This window comes from Nycticebus coucang, chromosome 2 (assembly GCF_027406575.1).
Source record: "Nycticebus coucang isolate mNycCou1 chromosome 2, mNycCou1.pri, whole genome shotgun sequence".
Classification (NCBI taxonomy): domain Eukaryota; kingdom Metazoa; phylum Chordata; class Mammalia; order Primates; family Lorisidae; genus Nycticebus; species Nycticebus coucang.
The window spans coordinates 9,198,319-9,225,408 of NC_069781.1; the positions used below are offsets into that span (position 1 = coordinate 9,198,319).

Below are 27,090 nucleotides of genomic sequence, written 5' to 3' on the forward strand. Positions count from 1 at the left end.
ACTACACACATATATTTATTCTTTCCCAAACCAGGATCATAATGTGAGTGCAATTTTATTACCTGCCCAGCTCACTTCACATCATATTGTGTTTAAATATTCTTTTTTTTTTTTTTTGGTGGAGACAGAGTCTCACTTTATCGCTCTTGGTAGAGTACCATGGCATCAGAGCTCACAGCAACCTCCAACTCCCGGGTTTAGGCGATTCTCTTGCCTCAGCCTCCCAGGTAGATGGGAGCATAGGCGCCTGCCACAACGTCCTGCTATTTTTTGTTGCAATTCGGCCAGGGCCGCCACCCTCAGTATATGGGGCCGGAGCCCTACTCACTGAGCCACAAGCGCCGCCCTGTTTAAATATTCTTTGAAAATATAATTTCTGATGGCCGTGAGCAATTCCTGAAGAGGCAAACACCATGATTTATTTATTTATTTATTTATTTATTTATTTATTTTTCTTCTATTTTTATTTATTTATTTATTTTTATTAAATCATAGCCGTGTACATTGATATAATCATGGGGCATCATTCACTAGCTTCACAGACCATTTACCAAATTTCACATATACCCTTGTAAGATGCACCACTGGTGTAATCCCACCAATCTCCTTCCCTCTACCCACCTCCCCACTCCCTCCCCTCCCTTTCCCCCTTCCCCTTATTCTTAGGTTGTAACTGGGTTATAGCTTTCATGTGAAAACCCCAAATTAGTTTCATAGTAGGGCTGAGTACATTGGGTACTTTTTCTTCCATTCTTGAGATACTTTACTAAGAAGAATATGTTCCAGCTCCATCCATGTAAACATGAAAGAGGTAAAGTCTCCATCTTTCTTTAAGGCTGCATAATATTCCATGGTGTACATATACCACAATTTATTAATCCATTTGTGGATCGATGGGCACTTGGGCTTCTTCCATGACTTAGCAATTATGAATTGAGCTGCAATAAACATTCTGGTACAAATATCTTTGTTATGATGTGATTTTTGGTCTTCTGGGTATATGCCCAGTAGAGGGATTACAGGATCGAAAGGCAGATCTATTTTTAGATCTCTAAGTGTTCTCCATATCTCTTTCCAAAAGGAATGTATTAATTTGCATTCCCACCAGCAGTGCAAAAGTGTTCCCTTTTCTCCACATCCGCGCCAACATCTCTGGTTTTGGGATTTTGTGATATAGGCTAGTCTCACTGGAGTTAGATGGTATCTCAAAGTAGTTTTGATTTGCATTTCTCTGATGATTAAAGATGATGAGCATTTTTTCATATGTCTGAAGGCGGCGCGCCTGTCTTCTTCAGAGAAGTTTCTCTTCAAATCCCTTGCCCCCACCATGATTTATTTAGTTGTTCCTCTAAAGCTGATCATTTTCCAGACAGCTATTATAAATAATTTTTCTTTCTTTTTTTTCTTTTATAGTTTTTGGCCAGGGCTGGGTTTGAACCCGCCACCTCCGACATACGGGGCCAGTGCCCTACCCTTTTGAGCCACAGGCGCTGCCCTATAAATAATTTTTCTGTGAACAACCGACTGGCTTTTTAAAAAGTCTCATTTCTGATCATTTTCTTAGGCTATATCCCTACAAAGGGGGTTACCTGTGAAAGGTCGGAACATGTTCAAGAGTCTTGATAGAAAATTTGCAAATTTGGGTGGCGCCTGTGGCTCAGCGGGTAGGGCGCCGGCCCCATATGACGAGGGTGGTGGGTTCTAAACCCGGCCCCGGCCAAACTGCAACAAAAAAATAGCCGGGCGTTGTGGCGGATGCCTATAGTCCCAGCTACTCGGGAGGCTGAGGCAAGAGAATCGCCTAAGCCCAGGAGTTGGAGGTTGCTGTGAGCTGTGTGACGCCACAGCACTCTACCAAGGGCGATAAAGCAAGACTGTCTCTACAAAAAAGAAAATTTGCAAATTGCTATCCAGAAAGATGAACCAATGCAGAAAACTAGTGTTTGCTGGCTTCTCTAACTTCACCAACGTGAACATTATTTTTAGCTCTTTTACTTTGTCAATTTGCTAAGCTCCTCTGTGCCAGGTAGCACTGCTAAGCATTATGTAATATCATCCTCAAACCCCCACGAGAGGAGGCACCCATTTTACAGACGCGGACACCAGCTGAGACGAAGGACTCCCTGGGCCAAGGTGACTCAACCAGAAGGCAGAGGACACCTATTCGGCCCTGGGCTTCTCCAAGGTTGGCACCCAGATCAAGGTGTCCGTGAGTGCCGACCTGGTTGGCAGCCTGGGCGGTCATGTAGTGCCCTCTCTCCTTCCCCACTGCCGCTGTCTTGGTTCCCACCTGGGCGAGTTTCTTCCTTTTTTTTTTTTTTAGAGACCGAGCCTCATTTTATCGCCCTCGGTAGAGTGCCGTGGCGTCACAGCTCACAGCAACCTCCCAACTCCTGGGCTTAGGCGATTCTCCTGCCTTAGTCTCCCAAGTAGCTGGGACTACAGGCGCCTGCCACAACGCCCGGCTATTTTTGTGTTACAGTTTGGCAGGGGTCGGGTTCGAACCCACCACCCTCGGTATATGGGGCCGGCGCCCTAGCAGCTGAGCCGCAGGAGGCGCCGCCCCTCCCACCTGGGCAAGTTTCCTAATCCGAGGATTTGGTGCTGCCGCTCCTGGGCTTTGCATCTTAGCCTAGAGCTGGAGATAAGGCCGCCTCTTAGTTCCGGCGCTCAAAGCCCGCACCTTGCACACTGCCTCTGCTCCAGCGGGCACCCGAGCGCCACAGCGCCCCCTGGCCACAGCTGCCACCCCGCTCCGCCCACGCTGAGCCACCTTAGCAACTGCTTCAGACCCAGCTAGGCTTCGCCGCCGCAGCAGAGCGGGTCCAGAGCAGCGGGAAGCGCTTGTCTCTTGACTGTAGTGATTTGTCAACACGCGGGCTCCGCGGCCGGAGCGCCCTGGGACAGAGCACCAGGCTAGGGCGGGCAGTGCGTCAGCAGCGACACTGACTAGATGCCCGCACGCTGTGGGCGCTGAATAATCTCCCAATCTGCGCTCACAGCGGCTTCCAGTCGCAGTACAGGGGAAGGAAATGGCTATTTAGGAACAATGATGGTTTGGGCGCCGGGACCAGGCAGAGAGTCGTCATCAAGGGGTCCTTGGGGTCAGGATAGTTTTAGGGACAGAATGAGAGGGCAGGGCCATTTGTGATAACTGAACTCGGCCCTCCTCTCACGCACAGCCCAGCCAAATCTAATGAGAAAAAGTACTTTCTTTCTTTTTGATACATTGTTTCACTATGTCGCCCTCCGTAGAGTGCCGTACAGTCACAGCTCACAGCAACCTCAAACTTTTGGGCTTAAGCGATTCTCTTGCCTCAGCCTCCCGAGCAGCTGGGACTACAAGCGCCCGCCACAACGCCCGACTATTTTTTGTTTCAATCGTCATTTCTGGTTACCTGGCCTGGGCCAAGTGCAAACCCGCCAACTTCGGTATATGTGGCTGGCACCACTGTGCTACAGGCGCCGAGCCGGAAAAAGTACTTTCAAGTGGATCCACTCACCCCCTTATAGGGCAAGCTCCTGCGGGGCAATGAGACCTTGACCGCCCTCTTGTCAAGCTCCATCTGGAATGGAGGAATGTACGCCCCCTCCCATCCTGGCCTCGCGAGCTGCCCCAGGATCGCGGGACAAAGTGGCCGCGGGGAGGTCGGTTGAGGACAGGCCCTTCTGGAAGTCCCACGCGGTGCCCCCGCCTGACTCGGACCCCTCTGGGCTAGAGACGGACCCTGGGCTCAGAGACGCCCCTTCCCAATGCAGAGGACGCGAGGCAGAGGATCTGTGCTGTCCAGGACCCCCTGGCACCTCCGAGCCGCTCCCGCAACCGTTCGGGCCCCAGGTCAGCGGGAGGCGTGACCGGTGCGCTGGGCCGCGGCTCGCGGCGCGTCTCGCGGCTCCTAGTCCTCCGGTCCCCCAGGGGGCGCTGCCCCGTCCCGGCCCCGCCCACAGACTGGCCTTCCGAGTGACTCGCCCCAGCGGTGCAGCGGGGAGCCCTTGAGCCTGGGCTTGTGGCGGGGACAACGCGGGTGCTGAAGGGGTGCGGAGAGGCGGCTGCGCGGTGTCAGCCGCAGAGGCCGCTCGGGGAAGCGAGGTGCGGGCCTTGGCCCGGGCCAGGGCCGGGGCCGGGGCCGGGGCCGGGGGAGGACAACGGGGTCAGCGGCAACTGGAATGGAGGCTGCGGGCTTCGCGCGCGCTGGGGTCATGGGATTCGAAGAACAGAGGTGGCGATCTCCGCGGAGGAGGGGGCTGGTGGAGTGGGGCGCGGGAGGCTGGGAGTAGGGCGAAGGGCTGCTGTTCCGCAACGACAAAAGTGAAAGGTTGGAGGTGGAGTGCTGATGTTATTTTCACAATAGAGGCAGGAGGGAGAGGGCCTCTAACAAAAAGCGGGTGTAGGTTGGCGGTACCGCATCGGGAAGTGATGGGCGCAGAGGAAGGCTGAGGGTGGGGCCGGGAGGTTTATATGGGTTGGAAGGATGGAGCCGCCGCAGTTGGAGGGATAGAGGCGAGGCTGAGGCTTTGAGAGGGGACTTTTGGCAGGACGCAGGGGAGATTGCCGGGAGGGTGGTTGACTCCTGCTTCTGGCAGGATCGGAGGGAGGTGGACTGGAAGGATGGCAGTGCAAATATGGTACCCTTTTGTCAGGCCTGAGAGTGTAGCCGTGAAGCTCAGCAGGCCGTGGGTTGCAGCGCATGGCGGCTGATGGGAGGGGAAAGGACTGGCCTGTGGTAGGGACCGGGCCTTACTCCCCTTCCTGCCTCCAGCCACCATGTTCAACCAGCAGCAGCAGCAGCAGCTCCAGCAGTTGCAGCAGCAGCAGCTCCAGCAGCAGCAATTACAGCAGCAGCAGTTGCTGCAGCTCCAGCAGCTTCTCCAGCAGTCCTCACCTCAGGCTGCGTTGCCCGTGGTCGTCAGCCGGTGAGTTCCCCGCCCCCCTCCTGGGGATCAATGGCTCCAGCTCTGCCTCTCAGTCCCACGTCCTGGAATCCCTAGTCCCAGTCCATTCTGCTAGGGGCATCCCTTTTCTTTGTCCTGGAAAACATCAGTTGTACCCCAGAGGGGGGCCGAGAATGGAGGTGAGAGATCTCAAGGACAAGAAGATCCAACTTTCCCAGTAACCTTCTGATACCCCTCCAAACACACAGGGGGCTCCCTCAGCAGCAGCCACAGCAGCAGCTTCTGAGTCTCCAAGGCAGCAACTCGGCCTCCCTCCTCAACAGCTCTGTGCTACAGAGAGCTTTGCTTTTGCAGCAGTTGCAAGGTATGGCTACGGGCCCTTCTCCATCTGCTTTAATGGAAGTGTCTCAGTAGCCCCATTGCATACATCTCACTAAATCCACACAGTGACCCTGAGAGGGAGCTACTCTTAGCACCCTATTTATAGCTGAGGACACCAAAGCTCCAGGAGGTAAACTGTCCTAAGCTGCTGAGGTAAATGCAGGGCTGTTCAATCACAGAGGGGTGCCCTTGGCCTGGTACTGGCTCCTTGGGCATTACTCAGCATACTTCACTCACATTCAGTTTAGATGCCATTTGACAAATGAAGAAGCTGAGAAGGGAAAGCATTTGCCCTGGGTCACACAGCATCAGTAGTGACTAAACTGGACTAAGGCCTAGACCTTTTGACCACCCAGATCTCTGAGGTGGTCTTTAGCCCTGTGCATTAAGCCTATGGCCTTGCCCCAGTTTCCCCACAAAGAGAGCCATCTCAGTTCTTCCTTCCAAGATGCTACTGATGATCCTAAAAGGAGATAGCCCATAATCCTATTTTATAGATGAAGAAACTGAGACCCAGAGAGGGGGCACATGCCCAAGGTCACATAGCAAATAGGTGTTGATTGGATGGTTATTGCTCTTCAGCCCTACCAGGGTCACATGGGTATGAATGGTCCTGAGAACTGACTTATGTATGAGAGGTGGTTGGGTGGGAGAGAAACCCACATACAAAGGAACTCCCATCATATATGTATGTACATATCTTCCCCTTTTTCATTTTCTTTTTTTTTTTTTTTGTAGAGACAGAGTCTCACTTTATGGCCCTTGGTAGAGTGCCGTGGCCTCACACAGCTCACAGCAACCTCCAACTCCTGGGCTTAAGCGATTCTCTTGCCTCAGCCTCCGGAGTAGCTGGGACTACAGGCGCCCGCCACAACGCCCGGCTATTTTTTTTTGTTGTTGCAGTTTGGCCGGGGCTGGGTTTGAACCCGCCACCCTCGGCATATGGGGCCGGCACCCTACTCACTGAGCCACAGGCGCCACCCTTTCTTTCCCATTTTAAAAGTCACACTCTTGGGAGGTGCCTGTGGCTGGTCCCATATGCCGGAGGTGGCGGGTTCAAACCCAGCCCCGGCCAAAAAAAAAGTCACACTCTTCAAAGTGAGAAAAAATTGTTTTTACAAAGGGGATAGAAAAACCGAACTTCATCAGTAGACTCACTCACTCCTGGAGAAAATAACCAGTTGGTATTTTGGTGTATTTCCTCCCATTATTTTCTAGCCATTGACTTGGGATTTGTACATGATTGCTGTAATCAATATAAGTGAGAGGCTGTATTTTGTTTCTTTTTCACCAACAAGAATGGCATGATAATTTACCATATGATTTGACAATTGCTGTCAAGATTATTTTTAATAGCTGTTTAATATTCTACTGGAGGGGTTTTCCTTGCTTGTATGAATCTCAGTTGGTCAGCTGTTTTCTTTGCTTTTTTTTTTTTTTTTTGCTATTTTAAATAACACTGGTATGAATATGATATCTGAGACTATTTCCTGAATTGGGGGGATGGGTGTTTTATGGCTCTTGATAAATATTGCTAAATTGCTTTCCTAAAGGACTGGACCAGTTTGCAATGCCACCAGCCACGTATGACAGTGCCGGTCTCACCATGCCCACAGCAACATTGGGTATTATATGTTTTTTTAAATATATATATATATATATATATAAATGTATATATACATATAATTTACTAAGTTGGTTGGCAAAAAGAAGCTATGTCATTAATGTTTTCATTTGCATTTCTTGACATGCTAGAGCAATTGAACGTTTCCTATTTGTCTGTTAAACATTTGCATTTCTTTTTGTGACTTGTCCATGTCCTGTGTTCCTTTTTCTTTTAGGGTGTTTCATCTTTTTGTCTTATTGTTTTTAAGAGCCGATTGGCTCTCTCTCTACACAAACGTGTGTATGCATTTATTTCAAGTTAGTGTTAATTGAACATTTACTGCGGACCAGAGACATTTATACATCTCACTGAATCCTCATAGAATATTGTGAGGCAAGCACTATTATTATCTCCATTTACAGCTGGGGGAATTGATGCTAAGAAGAGAGAACTGCTTGCTCAAGGTCACAAAGCTTATCCCCAAAGCTGGGACTTGAACCCAGCTCTCACAGCACAGCTGACCCATGCCTTTAAGCCCTGTGCTTCCTGGTTCAGCATTAGGACAAGAGTTCTGTCTTTTATGCCTCAAACACTTCCCAAGCTCTGGGCCTCCCATGAGGTGTGGAGCTGAGTCAGATGTGGTACAGGAGGAAGCAGACAAGGAAATGATGAAGCTTCCCTGGGACAGGGAATCTGGGGCCTGCAGGAACACCAGGGGAGTCTGAGAAGCCTCCTGGGGTAAAGACTCCTGAAGGGAGGTCTGAAAGATGGTGGGACTCCCAGGCAGCAGGCTCGGCATATGCAGAGGCTCTGAGGCAGGTTGTTTGAAGGACCACACAGGGACCTATGACTGTCACATAGGGGGGACTTGTATGGGGAGAATGGCAAGAAAGGTGGCTGGGTTGGTGGGCAGGACCAAACCTGGCGCAGTGAGGAATGTGCTTTGTTCCTGAGGAGCAGGGGACTGTGGAGGAGTTTGGGCAGGGGAAGGAGTAGGTTGGAGTATGATTTTAGAAAGATCACTGTTTGCTGTCATCCTGTGTGAAAACTGTGGCTGGACTTCAGGCAAGAGATGAAGTGGGTTTAGAAGGAGGTGGGTAGGCGTGGGAATGGAGAGGGGGAGCCAGGGAAGAGGTATAGGATCAGAGCTGATAGGTTTTGGGGGTTGCTTGGATATGGGTAGAGTAATGAGAAGGAAGAATCAGAAGCTTCCCCCCAGAATCTTGGCTGGAGCCAGTGGATGGATGGCAGTGCCCCTCATGGGGACTGGGAGCAAGCTACTCCTCTACTTTGCATCTCTTTTGTCATCAGTGTAAATAAAACCTACCCTGATAACTGCTGAGCCAAGTGACAGGGGCGGCCTATGGGTATATGGACGGTGCTTGGCACAGTGCCTGCTTCATCATCAGCCTCTGATGAAGGGTGGCTGGTGGGGATACAATGTATCATACATGTGTTAGGGGTCCCTGTCTAGGGACCAGCCATCTGGCTGGTTCTCCTTGCAGGCCCTGTACTGGGTCTGTCGCGTACCCTAAAGTATGCCATAAAGCACATCTAAGGGGTACAAGGCCACTCAGCTGCTGACTGTGAGGTATCTGAAGGAAAAGGCAGCACCCTTCCACGTCCAGCTGCAGCAGGAAAGACTTTCAGCCTCCCTTGCCACCATGTCCACAGTGAGCTTCAGCTCTCCCCTCTGGCTACCCTTGGGTGGGAAGGGTCTCTTGAATTATCTGTGATACTCCCTTGATGCTCAGGAAGACTGACCCCTGACCCTGGTCTCTGCCACCTGACCACAGCGTGATCCCTCTTCTTCTTTCTTCTTGCCTGCAGGTAACTTCCGAGGCTACAACATGGCAACTCCGAGCCTGACCACCCCCAGCCTTACACCCCCTCAGCTGGCCACTCCAAATTTGCAGCAGTTCTTTCCCCAAGCCACTCGCCAGTCCCTGCTGGGTCCCCCTCCTATTGGGGTCCCCATTAACCCTCCTCAGCTCAACCTCTCAGGGCGGACCCCCCAGAAACAGGCCCGGACCCCTTCTTCAACTGCCCCCAATCGCAAGGTAAGTGATAGCTGGGCAGGAACAGGCGTGGATGGGAGTGGGAGAGGGGACACCTGGCCTCAGGCCCAGCTTCACCCATTCAGGTTCATCCTGGGCCTTTGGGCAAGTCACACTTTTTTGTCTCTCAGTTTCCTCATCTGTAAAAGGGAAGTGAACTGATGTAGTAGCATTTCCTAGAATTCATAGATTTTTGTACCACTGGTATGACTTGCCATGCCCAGGTGCCACCAGTACTATTATTTACTTAATATTTCTCTTAAAATTGGTGCTGCCCAGTGGAAATAAAATGTGAACATATGTATTCATAGATGTAATTTAAAATCTTTTAGTAGACCAGGCATGGTGGCTCATGCCTGTAATCCTAGCACTCTGGAAGATCCAAGCAGGTGGATTTGCTTGAGCTCACAAGTTCAAGACCAGCCTAACCAAGAGCGAGACCCCATCTCTGAAAACTAGCTGGGTGTTGTAGCAGGCACTTATAGTCCCAGCTAGTTGGGAGGCTGATGTAAGAGGATCACTTGAGCCCAAGAGTTTGAGGTTGCTGTGAGCTATGACACCATGGCGCTTTACCAGGGCAACAAAGTGAGACTCTGCAAGTAAAACAAACAAACAAAAAATAATAATAAAATAAAATAAATCTTTTAGTAAACACATGGATAAAGGAAAAAACAATGATTGAAATTATCTTACTAATATGTTTTATTTAACCCAATATATGAAAAGAATTATAGGCCAGGCACAGTAGCTCATACCTGTAATCTCAGTATTTTGGGAGGTGAGGGTGGAAGAATTGCTTGAGGCCAGGAGTTCAAGACCAGACTGAGCAGCATAGGAAAACCTTTTCTCTATAAAAATAAAAATAAAAAATTAGCCAGGAGTGGTGGTCCACTCTTATCCTCACTGCTGCACTCCAATCTGAGCAAGGGGTGTCTCTTACAAAAAAAGTTATCAGGGCAGTACCTGTGGCTCAAAGGAGTAGGGTGCTGACCCCATATGCTGGAGGTGGTGGGTTCAAACCCAGCCCCGGCCAAAACTGCAAAATAAATAAATCAATACATAAACCAAATAACTAAAAAAAAAAAAAATTATCAATATAAAAAATAAGATATTTTATATTCTTCCCAAAGATTTTTTTTTTTTTTTTGAGACAGAGCCTCAAGCTGTCGCCCTGGGTAGAGTAGCATGGCATCACAGCTCATAGCAACCTCCAACTCCTGGGCTTAGGGGATTCTTTTGCCTCCACCTCCCAAGTAGCTGGGACTACAGGCACCTGCCACAATGCCCGGCTATTTTTTGGTTGTAGTTGTCATTGTTGTTTGGCAGGCCCAGGCTGGATTCGAACCCACCAGTTCTGGTGTATGTGGCTGGTGCCTTAGCCGCTTGAGCTACAGGTGCCGAGCTGATATTTTATATTCTTTAAAAATTTTTTATTTTGGCTCAGCACCTGTGGCTCAAGCGGCTAAGGCACCAGCCACATACACCTGAGCTGGTGGGTTCAAATCCAGCCTGAGCCCGCCAAACAACAATGACAGTTGCAACCAAAAAATAGCCGGGCATTGTGGCGGGTGCCTGTAGTCCCAGCTACTTGGAAGGCGGAGGCAAGAAATCACTTGAGCCCAGGAGTTGGAGGTTGCTGTGAGCTGTGATGCCACAGCACTCTACCCAGGGCAACAGTGTGAGGCTCTGTCTTAAAAAAAAAAAAAAAAAAAAATTTTTTTATTTTATTGGCTCAGCGCCTATGACTCAAGAGGCTAAGGCACCAGCCACATACACCTGAGCTGGCAGGTTGGAATCTAAGAATCCAACACGGCCCGCCAAACAATAATGACGGCTGCAACCAAAAGAAAGAAAAAATAGCCTGGCGTTGTGGCGGGCACCTGTAGTCCCAGCTACTTGGGAAGCGGAAGCAAGAGAATCGCTTGAGCCCAGGAGTTGGAGGATGCTGTGAGCTGTGATGCCCTCGCATTCTACCCAGGGTGACAGCTTGAGACTCTGTCTCAAAAAAAAAAAAAAAATATATATATATATTATTGTTGTTGTTTTTAGACAGGGTCTCACTTTGTTGCCTGGCAGTGGTGTCATCATGGCTCATTGTAACCTCAAAGTCCTGGACTCCAGAGATCTACCTGCCTCAGCCTCTGGAGTAGCTGGGACATAGGCACCCACCACAATGGCCAGGTAATTTTTCTACTTTTTGTAGAAACAGTCTTATTCTTGGCTCAGGCTGGTTTTAAACTCTTGGCCTTAAGCAGTCCTCTCACCTCAGCCTCCCAGTGTGCTAGAATTACAGGCAAAAGCTACATTGCCCATCTGATATTCCTTTAAACAAACAAACAAAAAATAGCAGAATATGGTGGCTCACTCCTGTAATCCTAACACTCTGGGAGGCCAAGGCAGCTAGATTGCTTGAGCTCAAGAGTTTGAGACCAGCCTGAGCAAGAGCAAGACCCCATCTCTACCAAAAATAGAAAAACTAGCCAGTGGTGGGTGCCTGTAGTCCCAGCTACTTGGGAGGCTGAGGCAAGAAGATCGATTGAGCCTAAGAATTTGAGGTTGCTGTGAGCTGTGACACCATGATGGTCTACCAAGTGTTGACAAAGTAAGACTCTGTTTCAAAAAACAAACAAAAACAAAAACCTAAAACCACTAAATCTTCAAAATCCTGTGTATATTTTTATACTTACCTCATAATTCACACTGGCCCTGTGTCAGTATTTACACATGACTACTTTAAATGAACTAGCTTCTTTTCAGTTACTTTTATTTTAAAAGGAAACATTATATCATAACTAGAAATTTTCAAAACTGTCTAAATTGCTGCACACAGAAGTAGAAGAAATGTAACCAGGGTAGAACAATGTTCTAAAATCCTAAACTATACACTGTTACCATCTAAAGGCTCCAATCTGTAGCTTTTTGGTTGTCTGAGGAGAGGTATTTAACTTTTCCCTGACATAAACAGAAATATCTGCAGAGGGAATCCCTTCCTCTCCAGACTGTCCTGTCCCTGAAAGTCTCCAAAGTTACTCATTCACACCCCGCTCCTGAGTGCCTTCTGGGACAGGGGCAACACAACCTTTCCTGGCTGCTTTGGGGCAGCCCACATCTGGAGGTGAGGCATGTCCCTCCAGAAAATGGCCCAGCATCCCACCTTCCATTCGGACCTGTCATAACACAGGTCTTGTCTAGTGTCCAACCTACCCTGCCTCTGTCTTCCATGTGGGAAACGGAGGCTCCGAGATTGGGGTGAGGTGGCAGTTGCCTCTGACTGCACAGCTGTCAAGGCAGACCTGTAGCCCAGGCCTCTTAATTGATAGGCCAGTGCTTCTGAAGGGCACAGAGTCCTGATATGCTGTACAGATCACCACTTCCTACTCAGACCCAGTTCCTCAGACTTAGCAGGAGAGAGCGAGGCTACAGGCTCCTGGGAACTTCTAGGGGATTCCTGGGGTGCCCTAGAACTGGCCAGAGCCCTGTGTTCATTGAGCAGACATCTGTAAGCACCTGCAGGGCACTTAGTGGTGTAGGTGGGGCATCTGGTCTGGCTCTCCCTGAAGTCTTGGGTTGGGTAGAGCTCAAGAGTTGAATGATATTAATGCAAATAATGCTCCAACCATTTGATTAAGACTGAAAAAAGCCACAAAAAGGAAACCAATAGCCTTCTAGGGACCTGTTCTAGTCTGGGGGCAAGAGGGCTTCCTGCAAGAAGTGCCTTTGAGTGAAAATCTGTGGGCAGGGAAAGGTCTGGTGCTGAACCAGAGAGAAGCCAGTGTGGATAAGAGAGGGCCCAGGGAAAGTGGGGATGGCTGAGACTGGGGGGTGGCAGATGCGGAGCATGGGGAGGCTGTTTTCCGACTTGGGTGAAGAGTACTCCAGGGCTGTAGGAAGCCATGGGAGGGCTTTAAGCCTGGAAGAAATAAGAGGCATGATCAAGTTAGTACTTTACAAATTTCCTTCTGGCTGCTTTGTGAACCATGGGTGGGAAGTCAGGAGGAAGTACCATGAGCCAAGAGAAGGCTAGTGTACCCCAAACCTGGGCTTCTTTAGCAAGCAGCTAGATGGAACCCCCTAGACACAGTTCTGGAGGTTGTTTTTTTTTTCTTTTGTAGAGACAGAGTCTCACTTTATGGCCCTCGGTAGAGTGCCATGGCATCACACAGCTCACAGCAACCTCCAACTCCTGGGCTTAAGCGATTCTCTTGCCTCGGCCTCCCGAGTAGCTGGGACTACAGGCGCCCGCCACAACGCTCGGCTATTTTTTGGTTGCAGTTCGGCCGGGGCTGGGTTTGAACCCGCCACCCTTGGTATATGGGGCCGGCGCCTTACCTACTGAGCCACAGGCGCCCCCCAGTTCTGGAGGTTTTTTTTCTTTTCTTTTTTTTTTTTTTTAAACAGAGTCTCACTCTTTCTCCCTGGGTAGAGTGCTATAGCATCATAGCTCACAGCAACCTCAAACTCTTGGGCTCAAGTGATCCTCTTGCCTCAGCCTCCTAAGTACCTGGGACTATAAGCGCCCACCACAATGCCCAGCTATTTTTTTTAGAAACTGGGTCTCACTTTTGCTCAGGCTGGTCTTGAACGCCTGAGCTCAAGCAATCCACCCACCTTGACCACCCAGAGTGCTAGGATTACAGGCGTGAGCCACTGTGCCTGGCCTACATATATATATATATATTTTTTAGTAGAGATAGGGTTTCACTCTTGTTCAAGCTGGTCTTGAACTCCTGAGCTCAGGCATTCTACCTGCCTTGGCCTCCCAGAGTGCTAGGTTGGTAGGATTACAGGCATGCACCTGGCTGATTCTGGAAGGTTTTACAGTTATCTGCTTGACAGTCCAGGGGCAGGGCCCACCAGAGGTCCCTGGACTCTTTCATCCCCTGGGAGATTGTTGTAGTTGCTCTTGGGCAAGTGGGTATTTACAGGGATGGGTGGCAGGTGTCAAAAATGGTTTCTGAAAGGACGCAGGATTCCTCTTCTCAGACGATGCCTGTGGAAGACAAACCAGACCCCCCAGAGGGGTCTGAGGAAGGCACAGAGTCCCGAGTGAGCACACCAGAAGGTGAGGAGGGGGCTGCTCGCCCTTCAGAGGGATGTGGCTGGGGGGCAGGGTTGGCAGGTGCTGAAGGCTGATATGGGATGAAAGGTTCTTGATTTGGGAGATGGGTTGAGTCTAGGCCTTGTCTCCTGGGGCTCAGACATGCTCTACACATCTGTGTCCCTTCGCCCTCCTGCCTGCACCCAGACCAAGATTCACTCCCCTGCCCTGATGACATCACTAAGGAGAAATCCACTCCAGCACCTGAGCCTCGTGAGATGTCTGAGCCGCCAGCCAAGAGGATGAAGAGGTAACATGCTGAACATCTTCCCCTAGCCCTGGGTCCTGTACTCTCATTTCTGCAAAGGCAGGGGTGGGGTGACAGAGTGGTATCCCTTCAGTGGAAAACTGGAGTAAGGAAGGGGCCTTGACTTCTGGCTTTGGAGGAAGGTCAGACTTATTCCTGCACCTTCCATGGGCAGGCTTCAGGCCAGATTCTGGTATCTTCTTTGGGACTGTGCCACCTAGAGGCTAGGCTGGGTGCTCAGCTGAGTGGGGTAAAGATGTTCATCAGATCATAGAGGGTGGGTGGGTTTACAGGACTAATCAGACACATGTTAGCAAGTTGGGAAGGTGAGAACAATCTTCCCCTATTTATTTAGGTGAAACTGAGGCCCAGAGAGCTAAAAGGAGTTTGCCCAAATCCCTCAGCTTATAAGTGGTAGAGTTAGTATTAGAAACTGGGTCTTAGACTTTCTTGGAAGCCCCTGGGGCTTCTTGGAAGACATGGCTTTGATTTTCTTTTGCTCCTTCCGTAGCTCAGAGGAGCCATTAGAAAAGGGTCACCCAGGGCAGCCACAGGCAAAGGTCCAGCCACAGGCCCGGATGACAGTACCGAAGCAGACACAGACACCGGAGCTGCTGCCTGAGCCCCTGGAAGCCCGAGTGCTGCCACGATTCCAGCCACGGGTTTTGCAGATCCAGGCCCAGGTGCAACCACAAACTCAGCCATGGATGCCACCTGTGGACACCCAGGTGCAGCCAAGGCTGCAGAAGCAGGCACAAACGCAGACCTCTCCAGAACACTTAGTGCTGCAGGAGCCGCAGGTGCCACTGCCACCGCTGCAGAAGGAGATTGAACCCCAGAAGCAGACGCAGCCTCAGGTGCTGCCACAGGCACATTCACAACCCCCAGAACAGGTGCAGCCACAGCTGCAGAAGCAGGCCCAGACGCAGACTTATCCACAGGTACATACACAAGCACAGGCAAGGGTCCAGCCACAGGAGCAGCCCCCAGAGCATCCTTCAGCGCAAGTGCCAGTGCAGCCATCAGAGCAGGCTCATGGGCAGCCTGAGACCCAGCCGCAGGTGCCAGTGTTGGCTCCAGAGCAAGCACCAGCTCTGGTTCACAGCACAGCACCAGAGCCACCACCGGATACAGTAGAATCTGGAGGAGGTAAGAGAGCACTGGCTCCTTCTCATGGCTGGTCTGCCATCTCTGCCTGGGCCCTTTGTTCTTCCCTTGACTTTGTCCAGCCCTGACTCAGGGCAGCCTGGGACTGAAGAACCAGGTCCAAGGCCATCCATGCCAGAGGCTTTGAGGTCCCGGGTCCCTTGGGCCCAGAGTGGGAGGCACACTTTGGGAAATAGAACACATCTTCATTTCAGGCACAGAGGAGGCCTCGCCAGAGCCAGTGGGTGCTCAGGTCCACGTGGAAGAGAGCCAGGAGGAGGCAGCCAGAGGCCTGGATGTGGGAGAATGTGAAAAAAGAGCAAGAGAGATGCTGGGGGTGGGTAGAGGTGCTGATGTGGCAATATGAGGGCCACAAAGCCCAGCAGCGGGATGGCCCCTTGCTGCTCCCAGTCACCTCTGGGTCCCCTGGTGTTTCTCCACCTGTGAGACGGTATAGCAGCCCTCCACCAGGGGCACATGGGCAGCCCCAACTGGGTTGTAGGTGCTCAGTCCGTGTGGGCCTCTCTTGCTTGGTGCTACCTTCATGTGCCTGCTTTAGAGACCGGGGGTACTTCAGGTGACAAGAGCCCCTTCCTGCCCGCCTATCCCCGCACTAAAGCCCCAGACCTGTCACATGGCAAAAGTGCTCTAGTGGAGAACACACACAGAGGAAGCCACTTGGGGCGCAGCTCTGCCCTATAGTGTGACCATGGGCCAGCCCATTCCCTTCTTTGGGTCCCAGTTTCCCCATCTATCATGTGAGGGGTGGGGTAAGGTGGACTTCAGAGTTAGGTGGACCTGGGTTCCCATTCTGACTGTAGAGCATTCTAGCCATGTGAGCTGGGGCAGTCACCTGACTGCTCAGAGCTCAGTTTCCCTGTCAGGAAGGTCCCATGAGGCAATGCTCACAGATATTTAAGGCTGGGGCTGGTGGAATCTCTACTTCTGCTTCTGGTGCAGGTATGGGGTGCCGGCGGCTCCCTGAAGGTTACCATCCTGCAGAGCAGTGACAGTCGGGCCTTTAGCACCATACCTCGCCCCGGCGACACCACCTCCACCAGCCCCACAGCTGCCAGCACACCCTCTAAGCAGACCCTCCAGTTCTTCTGCTACATCTGCAAGGCCAACTGCAGTAGCCATCAGGTACTGTGAAGCCAGGCTGGGGCGGGGGAGCTGGGGATGCCCACCCACCCTTCCCCCAGCTGCCTCGGGGGCCTCACTGGGCACTTGAGCCCTTCCCTAAGCAGCTGTATGTTTGCACCGGAGACATTTGCTGAACAGTCAAGAAGACAGGTTGTTAGAATCAGGCAGACCTGGTTCAAATTGGCCCTGACCAGCTATGTGGGCCTCTGAATTCCACCCCCTGTGCCTCAGTTTCTTTTTGTGTCAGATAAAGAAACATTTAGAATTTACCTCATTGGGGCTTGGTGCCTGTGGCTCAAACAGCTAAGGCACCAGCCACATACACCTGGCAGGTTCGAATCCAGCCCAGGCCTGCCAAACAATGACGGCTGCAACCAAAAAATTAGCTGGGCATTGTGGCAGGCGCCTGTAGTCCCAGCTACTTGGGAGGCAAGAGGCAGGAGAATCGCTTGAGCCCAGGAGTTGGAGGTTGCTGTGAACTACGATACTACAGCACTCTACCCAGGGTGACAGCTTGAGGCTCTGTCTCAAAAAAAAAAAAAATAATAATAATTTACCTCATTGAGTGGAGGGGTGAGCTTAGGCCTGGCCTGAAGTGGGCACAGCAGAATAATCCTAGCATTGTGCTTATATTATTACTGGTATTTGCCTGGTATTTGCTGCTGTTACCTCTGCCTACTCTAGTCTGTGTGGGCCTTTTGGAGGGAAATGTCTCCTAGTGGTGAACCTAGGGCTGGCATCTCCCTCCCACTGCAGGAGTTCCAGGACCACCTATCAGAGGCTCAGCACCAGCGGCGGATAGGGGAGCTCCAGCACATGAGCCAGGCCTGCCTGTTGTCCCTGCTGCCTGTGCCCCGGGATGTCCTGGAGAAAGAGGCGGAGTAAGTAGGGGTCGTGGAAGTTCTGTGCTGGAGGTGGGCAGACTCATGGATCAGGCTAGGATCTGTTTTTTTGGTTTTTTTTTTTGGCCAGGGCTGGGTTTGAACCCACCACCTCTGGCATATGGGACCGGCGCCCTGCTCCTTGAGCCACAGGCGCCACCCCAGGCTTGGATCTTTCATCTGTAAGGTCTGCCTTTGGGTTAGGCATTACCCTTTCTGCCCAGGCCTCTTTACACTGTTCGATGTGTGACCTTGAGCCTCAGTTTTCCCCATCTGTAAAATGGCTTGGTCCAGGAATTTGTGACAGCTTCTTTTTTTTTTTTTTTTTTTTGTAGAGACAGAGTCTCATACTTTATGGCCCTTGGTAGAGTGCCGTGTCATCACACAGCTCACAGCAACCTCCAACTCCTGGGCTTAAGCAATTCTCTTGCCTCAGCCTCCCGAGTAGCTGGGACTACAGGCGCCTGCCACAGCGCCCAGCTATTTTTTTGGTTGCAATTCAGCTGGGGCCGGGTTTGAACCCGCCACCCTCGGTATATGGGGCCAGCGCCTTACTGACTGAGCCACAGGCGCTGCCCTATGACAGCTTCTTAAGGCTCCATCCAGGCAGAAGCAGTCATCATTGTGGGAGGGGGTATTTCTATCACAGACCCCTGCCCCCCAGGGGGGCACCATGGTGAGGGTAGTTCATCCTTTGGCCAGGGGGTAGGGCTTCCTTGCATCTCCCCATCCCATTGCCATGGGAGCTTGGCAGATCAGAACTTCAGCCCTCCCGGAGTCTGGGACTAGCTCTTGAGGTGAGAAGGCCTGCTGGGAAGCTGGAGGAGCTTTCAGGACCCTGTGGGCAGTCACAGATGCCTACAGGGCCAGGTCTGGGCAATGTCCTCAGAACAGAACAACACCCTGGGGATGTGATCTCTGTCTCACAGGACAGCTGCCTCTTAACTCCTGTTCTAGTTTTTTAGGAGAATCCAGAAATCCAGATTTGTATGTGAAATCTAAGATTTCAAAATGCTAACAGCTAGTTCAGAATCAAAACAAAACAAACTCTATGGAGGCTGAATCAAACAGTCCCTTGAGTTGTTGGTCAGGGACTCTGTCCTGAGTTCATAGAGGTCACAGTCTGAAGCTCCCTGATGAAGGGACAGGAAAGGCTCTTGGTTGACCTCCTCTTGCATGCCTTGTGTAACAGAGAGCTCCTTTCCTACGGCAGCCTGTGGTACTGCTAGCTGGTTCTGACTTTGAGAAGAGCTTCCTTATGTGGTTTTATGCTTAGGTGAAATAATCATAAACACAGGAAAAAGGTGACTCACAATGATGTTCTTTGCAGTTAATTTACGATGAAAAAAATCTAATTGTAAGTGATCTAAAAAGTTTAAAATTAGGGAACTGGTTAGATCAGTCAAGGCCTGTTTGCTCGGACACTTGCAGGAAATGTATATAGTGCAGCAACGCGAGGCAACCTCAGGGTGAAATGGGTTCACAGCTGTGCGTGCAGAGTGAGCTTGACTGTATGCTAATAGGTATCATGACACAGAGGAAAACTAATAGGGCACAGCACAGGCTGCTAACTAGCTTCAGGTGGAGGAGATTCATCCATTGTCTCCTGTTCAATGACTTGGCCCCCTGCCTTGGAAGCCATGAGAACATGACGGCCTTTCCAATAGGCTGCCTGTCCCTCCATCATCCAGCACAGTCAGAAACTCTGAGCTGACCCCTAGCTGGGCCCTGGAGGTTCCAGGATGGGATCCAGTAGGGTAGAGGAGAGATCAGGTCCACCCACTTCATTCTGGGAAATGGGATGGCAGTGGTACTCTGGATCCCGGAGGGCGCTCACTGGGTTGGGAACAGGTTCAGGAATGGAGGGAGGGTCAGTGAAAGCCCAGAGAAAAGCAGGGCATCTGTACTGAAGGGTAAATAAGAGTTTTCAAAGCCATATATCCTCAGTTACGTCAGCATTATGATGCCTCTGGAACAGACCAGTAATAATCAGAGCCACTTCAGAACCATCCCATGGCCAGGATGGGGTGTTCTGAGTGCCTGAGTGACACTCTGTCATAAAAAAAGAAAAAAGATTTTTCTGAGGCCAATAATTGTTCCTAAACCCTTAAACCTGGTACTGTAACCCCACTATGTGGTTGATGTGCTCTTTTTTATTAAAAAAAAAAAAGTTTTCTTTTTTCTGATTATGACAACAGTTTGTTCATTATATAACATTTTGAAAATATAAGAATACAGGGGTGCATCTTACAAGGGTATATGTGAAACTTGGTAAATGGTCTGTAAAGCTAGTGAATGATGCCCCATGATCATATCAATGTACACAGCTATGATTTAATAAAAAAAAATAAAATAAAATAAAAAAATATATAAGAATACAGACACACAAGAAGATAAAAATTGTCTGTAATTCCATTTGCCCAGAAATAAATAATACTTACATTTTTACCTACCTCATCCCATGATCCTTTCTGTGTTTATACAATCTCTAAAAATAAAAACAAGAATCATACATAGTACGTGATGTATGTGGACGTTTTCCGTGTCTTTGAACAGCCCTGTACACCAGGGTTCTTATAGGGGTTTTGTGAGACTTTGCAGCACGTAGAAGTTTTAATTTTCCTTTATGATTTCTGGCTTTTTTTTTTGTAGAGACAGAGTCTCACTGTACCACCCTCGGGTGGAGTGCCGTGGCGTCACACAGCTCACAGCAACCTCTTGGGCTTACGCGATTCTCTTGCCTCAGCCTCCCAAGCAGCTGGGACTACAGGCGCCCACCACAACGCCCGGCTATTTTTTTGTTGCAGTTTGGCCGGGGCTGGGTTTGAACCCACCACCCTCGGCATATGGGGCTTTTTTTTTGAGACAGAGTCTTACTTTATCACCCCCGGTAGAGTGCCATGCCGTCATAGCTCACAGCAACCTCAAACTACTGGGCTCAAGCAATTCTCTTGCCTCAGTCTCCCAGGTAGCTAGCTGGGACTACAGGCGCCCACCACAATGCCTGGCTATTTTTTAGTGACAAGGTCTCGCTCTGGCTCAGGCAATCCATCTGCCTCCGCCTCCCACAGTGTTAGGATTATAGGTGTGAGCCACCACACCCAGCCTATGATTTTTGGCTTTGCTGTAACATGTAGAAAGATCTTCTCTGATCCAAGATTATATAAGTAGTGGCCCTCCCCTTTTTTGTATATGGTTTTGATGTTTTTTCCAAATGATCCTTCTGCCTCAGCCTCTTGAATAGCTGGGCACCACTACGCCCAGTTAATTTTTTTTGTTTTTTTTGTTTTGGCCGGGGCTGGGTTTGAACCCACCACCTCCGGCATATGGGGCCAGCGCCCTACTCCTTTGAGCCACAGGTGCCACCCCCAGTTAATTTTTTTTTAGGAGTCATGTCTTGCTATGTCCTTCAGACTGGTCTTGAACTTATGGGCCCCACCTCAGCCTCCCAAAGCTCCAGAGATTACAGGCACAAGCCATTGTGCTGGTCTGGTTTTGATTTTTACACCTGACTCTCTTATAGTAGGTAGAACTTGTTTTGAAGTAGGTAGAAAGTAGGAGCAAAAGGCTTTCCTTCTCTAAGTGGATAGCAGATTGTCTTGACATGGCTTATTGTATAATCTGTGCTTTTTTTTTTTTTTTGAGAATGGCTTATTGTATAATCTGTGCTTTTTTTTTTTTTTTTTTGAGATAGTCTCACTTTGTCAGCTGGGTTAGAGTGTCAGCCTAGCTAACAGCAACCTCAAACTCCTGGGCTCAAGGGATTCTCCTGTCTCAACCTCCCGAGTAGCTGGGACTATAGGGGCCACCTGGCTAACTTTTCCTACTTTTAGTAGAGATGGGGTCTCACTCTTGCCCAAGCTGGTCTTAAACTCCTGAGCTCCAACTATTCTCCCACCTCTGCCTCCCAGAGTGCTAGGATTACAGGCATGAGCCACTGCACCTGGCCTAGTCTATGTTTTTCAATCCAACTTATCAGAAGCTATTTTTGTTTTTTTTTGAGACAGAGCCTCAAGCTGTCACCCTGGGTAGAGTACGGTGGCATCACAGCTCACAGCAACCTCCAACTCCTGGGCTCAAGCGATTCTCCTGGCTCTGCCTCCCAAGTAGCTGGGACTACAGGTGCCCACCACAACGCCTGGCTATTTTTTGGTTGCAGCCATCATTGTTGTTTGGTGGACCTGGGCTGGATTCGAACCTGCCAGCTCAGGTATATGTGGCTGGCGCCTTAGCTGCTTGAGCCACAGGCGCTAAGCCAGAAGCTGTATTTTTAAAAAATCAGTGTTTGAGCCTGTTTAGAACTTTCTATTCTTTCTCATCACTATACAGTCAGGGTGTCACTGTTGGGGTGTACATCACACTACACAGTTTTAACTATTGTAGCTTTTTTTTTTTATTGTTGGGGATTCATTGAGGGTACAATAAGCCAGTTACACTGATTACGATTGTTAGGTAAAGTCCCTCTTGCAATCATGTCTTGCCCCCATAAATTAACTATTGTAGCTTTAATGGCTGGTATCTGAAATGCTTCTAAATCTCATTCCCTCTCCCAGAAGTTTCCCCCTTGGTTTTTTTGCTTAAGTAGACATTCAGATGAACCTCAGAACCATTTTATTTCAAAAAAGATCCTGTTGGAATTACATTTGGAATTGGATTACATTTATGGTGCAATTAGGGAAAGCTGCTGTCTCTCCAACCAGAACATAGTGTCACGTTGTACTTATTTGCTTTTTTCTTTGAGACAGAGTCTCACTATGTCACCCTGGGAAGAGTGCCGTGGCATCACAGCTCACAGCAACCTCCAACTCTTGGGCTTAAGTGATTCTCTTGCCTCAGCCTCCCAAGTAGCTGGGACTATAGTCACCCACCACAATGCCTGGCTATTTTTTCATTGCAGTTGTCTTTGTTGCTTAGCTGGCCCAGGCAGGGTTTAAACCCGCCAGGCTGGGGGTATGTGGCTGGTGCCCTACCCACTAGCTACGGGCGCTGCCCACATTACCCTTTTTTTGATTGTTGTCATTCAGAGAGCCTCCATCAAAGCGCTGGTGCAACACCTGCCAGGTCTACTATGTGGGGGACCTGATCCAACACCGCAGGACACAGGACCACAAGGTAGGAAGGCTGGCATGCTGCAGAGGCACCTGCTCGTGTCAGCTCCAAGCCATGGGCTTGGGAAGGAGAGGTCAGCTGGGAGCAGAAAGTAAATGTTGGTCTTTGTCTCTGGATGACTGTAACTCACAATGTGGTTTCTGGACACATCGGACGTGTTTCTTCTTTGGGCTTCAGGTTCCCCGTCTGTCCCCTCCACTCAGCTATGGAGCTCATGGGGGTTCTGTGGGGACTTCCCTTTCCTATCTTTGCTCTGTGAATGTCCTGTCTCTCTGTTGCCATCTGCCATCCCATCTCATAGCCACCCATGCAGAGTAGAGCTGTGTCTTTCCATGTTCCAATACAGAGGCAGAGCACAGCCTGGCTTGGCAAAGACATACTGGGCCTACAGAGGGTGGCGAGGTCTTGCTGGGCACTGCCTTGCTGCTTACACCTGGGGACACCACCTGCCAACCCACTTGGCCTGTCCTCCTTTCCCCAGATTGCCAAACAATCCTTGCGACCCTTCTGCACCGTTTGCAACCGCTACTTCAAGACTCCTCGCAAGTTTGTGGAACACGTGAAGTCCCAGGGACACAAGGACAAAGCCAAGGAGGTAATTCCAGCTCCCTGAGGGGACATGGGCCTACAGAGATAAAGAGGCTTGGCCAAGGCCACACCGAAAGTTGAGGTTTATCCCAGTCCAGATTTATAGCTAGAGGGATTGGGCCCCTCAGGGGTATGGTGGGCTCAGGGCATCATGCCCTGCCCACCTTGTTCATTCCCTGGGCAGCTGAAGACTCTGGAGAAGGAGATAGCCAGCCAAGATGACGACCATTTCATCACGGTGGATGCTGTGGGTTGCTTTGAGGGTGATAAAGAAGAGGAGGATGGCGACGACGATGATGATGATGAAGAAGAGATTGAGGCTGAGGAGGAATTCTGCAAGCAGGTGCTGGGGAGTATGTGTGGGAGGCAGGCTTGGGGCTGGACTCCCAGCCCAGCAGGGACCTCACCCCACCTCTCAGGGTCCAGGCACTGTGCTGGCATTGAAGGCACTGATGCATGCCATACTTTATTAACCTGAACTATCTTCTACAACTATGTAATTAAGCATCATGATGACTATACATCATAGAATGGCAGTTAAAATATGCGAGGGCTGCGAAGCCTGGCTGCAAGTTTGACCTTGGTGGAGCAAGGGAAGGGGCATCTCAGGCCACAAGGAACAGCATCAGTAAAGGCACAGGGTGCGAAACTCAGATGCTGCTGCTGCTTCTGCTGGTGATGGTGATGTCGGCCGACATTTTTTTGAGCATTTGCATGCCAGGCGTGTGTACCCAGCACTGTCCTGCAGAATCTCACCAGATTGGATGGCAGGAAGTGAGACTGCAGAGCCCACACTCTCAACACTGCAGCTGTACTCCCTCCCACGAGCGAGGAACTGGAGTGGCTGGGACTCTGCAGTTTAACAAATGTTTCCAGAGCACCTGTTCTGGCTGTTCTGGGCCAGGTCCTGGGGGTGGGCACAGGGACATGTGAGGACCCCAAGGCCTGGCCTTTGGCTTCACAGAGGTTGCCCCAGTTACAGTACACAGTGGCTAGCAGGGCTGCTCATGGGCTGTGTATGAAGGGCTGCAAGGGTGGCCATAGTGTGACATTAGTGTGCCCAGTCTTGGGACTCTGTGATGGCATGATGTCAGGCAAACCATTTGGCCTTTTTGAGCCTCAGAGGAAACTCTGGATCAGAACAAACAGTCTCACTGTAGACTATAAGCAAAGGCCAAACTCCAGGGCCCAGTCCTAGGAAGGGGTCAGCAAACGGGAGTGGTTATCATCTTAGAAGCTACATTTGTTTGCCTGGAAAGTGGTGGAGGGCACTGCTGGGCATGGGAGGGCTGACATTGCCAGAGTTAGATGGCCTCCTCTGGAAGGGGTTCAATCCAGCAGGTGAGATGCAGGCTCCTTGATCACTTGAAACCCAACCCTACAGCTCTGAGGCCACTGCAGCATCAGGTGGAACTCAGGGAGCTGGCTGGGTGCTCATGGCTGACAGCTCTAGATTGGGCTCACCAGAGTCCACTACCTGGCTGTTCCGCAAACCAGCTTTGTGACCCTGAGGAAGTGAGTTAATGTCCTTGGGCTTCAGTTTTCTCTTATGTATGGAGTAATCCTAGAGGGTTGTTCGTGAGCATTCAGTGAGATGACACATGATGTGTTGGAATCTGCATGGAATATGGTCTCTGTGGGAGTAGGAGAGCTTCCCAGAGGGGGCTGATTGAGCAGAGCTTTGAAAGTGTTGATGTGCAAAGGCAAAGAGAGTGCCACCCACAACCTCCTAGAAATCAAGGGGATACTGTGTCCAAGAGCATGGGTGGCTCCAGGCCCCGGACTTGCATCTGGGGGAAACCAGGTCTGAAGCCCCCACTTACCTGTTTCCAGATGAGATCCAGAGATACAGCCACAGAGGAGTGGAAGGGCTCAGAGACTTACAGCCCCAACACTGCATACGGTAAGGCCCAGCTCTGAGTTGGCTGCAGGTTCCGGCTGCAGTGACCCCCCCCAGATCTCTGGCATTCTGGCCAAGCAGCCTACCCCTTGGTCCCCATCTCTTCTGCTCCCACCAAGAGGGTAGGGGAGAAAAAGGGCCTCTAAAGAGGGTGGGCCATCTGGCTGGTACTGGGGCCTGAGCACAGACCCAGCTGTCCTGCAGGTGTGGACTTCCTGGTGCCCGTGATGGGCTACGTCTGCCGTGTCTGCCACAAGTTCTACCACAGCAACTCAGGGGCACAGCTGTCCCACTGCAAGTCCTTGACCCACTTTGAGAACCTGCAGGTGAGCTGTATGTCCTGCCCCACCCTCGTCTGGTTGGGGAATCGGAATCTGGGCTTATGGGGATGTCAGAAGCCCCTCCATCTTGTGCCTGGCCTCAGCCCCCAGGTATCTGACCCCATCAACAGGGAGGTTGGCGTGAAGCTGACCTCTTTCCTTTATTGTTCCAGGGAGAGGGTGCTGAGGGGCAGGCTCTTAGCTCCAGAGCCCTAGCCCAGAGAGGCTAAGTATATCACACAGGGTCACACAGCTGCAGCTGCTGTCTTAGCTGCAGAAGCAGCTGCTGGCCCAGGAATGCACCATGTAGGGAACAAGCTCTGATCTCACCTATACCCTTTGTGTCTAGAAATACAAGGCAGCCAAGAACCCCAGCCTTACAACCCGGCCTGTGAGCCGCCGGTGTGCCATCAACGCCCGGAATGCCTTGACTGCACTGTTCACCTCTGGCGGCCGCCCACCTGTCCCGCCCAGCACCCAGGACACAGCCAAAACTTCCAGCAAGGTGATGGCCCGACCCTCCCAGCCCCCACCCCGGCGTTCAAGCCGCCTCAAAACCTGAACAAGGGGGCTCCCAGAGCAGTCTGCTAATGATCTTTAGGATCTGCATGGAAACTTTGATATGGTTCATGTTTTTACTGAAAATCCAATAAAAGAAGGTAGTTTGGCTGTGCAGTCCGCACTAGCAGTGCTGTCTGGATGGATAAGGAAGGGGAAGGGGGACATGTCAGTCACTCTCAGCCTTTCTGGGCAGTGTGGTGGCAGAACCAGAGGCTGAAGACAGGCTTCCTGGGACCAGGGATTCTGGATCACAAGATATTTGCCTCTTTGAACCTGAGTTTCCCTCTTAATATATCAGGGCCAGGAGGCATCTTCAAGTGGGATCTTATTTAATGACCACAATGACCTGATCACAATGACCTAGTTGGCAATCTTGTTGTCCTTCAGTCACACACCAAAGCGGGGAGTGTCAGGAACTGACCCCACCAAAGCAAGTTTTCACGTATCTCGTCAAGTGGGACAACCGAACCGATTAGAACAAATCACTGGTGGGGTCTGTCCCTGACCTTCCCCCACTGGTATGCAACTTTATTGACATATGAAGAAACTGAGAACTAGCCAGGTCAGGTGACATGCTGCAGGCCATGTAGCTGGTAAGTGGCCAGTTTGACCCTAGGCCGGAGCCTTGTCAAAGGCCTCTCTCTCCAGCTGCGCCCCATGGAAGCTGAAGTACAGGAGCGTGGGTCCTCGCCACTCAGGCTCTCTGGCTCTGATTTGTCGGCTCACCAGCTAGGGCCTGCCCCCCCAGGTCAGGAGACCCTAAGATGAATCACCGGTGAATGGACCCAGGCTGAGTAGGCTCTTTAGTTCTGCTATTTCTTCAGTGAGACAGACAACCAGATCAGCCCTGCTATTGGCCAGCTGGAGAGACAGGCCAAGAGTGGAAAAGTAATGCCAAGGTTGCACAGCACATCTTGGTGAAAGGCCCTAGAAACCCTGTCTTGAGAGAATCCTACAAGGTCACACAGCATGTCTGACCATCTCAGCTGGGCTGCTGGCCTGCTGGGCTGGGAAGAGGTGCTGGCCAGAAATGCACCACGTAGGGAAGAGGCCCTGACCTTACTTGCACCTTCTCGATGCAAGAAAAGAGGCCCTGACCTTACTTGCACCTTTCTCGATGTAGAAATACAAAGTGGCAAAGAACCTCAGTCCCACCACCT

At 50.7% G+C, this 27,090-nt stretch overlaps 1 protein-coding gene across 5 annotated transcripts; it reads left to right on the forward strand.

Annotated features, from left to right (window-relative positions):
• The first annotated feature begins 3,958 nt into the window (after positions 1-3,958).
• On the forward strand, positions 3,959-27,048 carry CIZ1 (CDKN1A interacting zinc finger protein 1). 5 transcript variants are annotated; one of them, XM_053561059.1, is made up of 18 exons: positions 3,959-4,090; positions 4,761-4,914; positions 5,142-5,257; positions 6,828-6,899; positions 8,711-8,940; positions 13,906-13,999; positions 14,183-14,285; positions 14,794-15,139; positions 15,224-15,431; positions 15,644-15,765; positions 16,389-16,571; positions 17,328-17,452; positions 22,477-22,564; positions 23,043-23,156; positions 23,334-23,492; positions 24,983-25,052; positions 25,254-25,375; positions 25,719-27,048. In XM_053561059.1, exons 2-18 carry the CDS (start codon positions 4,766-4,768, stop codon positions 25,929-25,931), a joined length of 2,514 nt encoding a protein of 837 aa, XP_053417034.1. In that variant the 5' UTR covers positions 3,959-4,090; positions 4,761-4,765; the 3' UTR covers positions 25,932-27,048. The 5 variants fall into 5 exon arrangements, with proteins under 5 accessions (XP_053417034.1, XP_053417043.1, XP_053417016.1 ...); XM_053561068.1 differs by having other exon boundaries at positions 13,921-13,999; XM_053561041.1 differs by having other exon boundaries at positions 14,794-15,431.
• Positions 27,049-27,090: the final 42 nt, after the last annotated feature.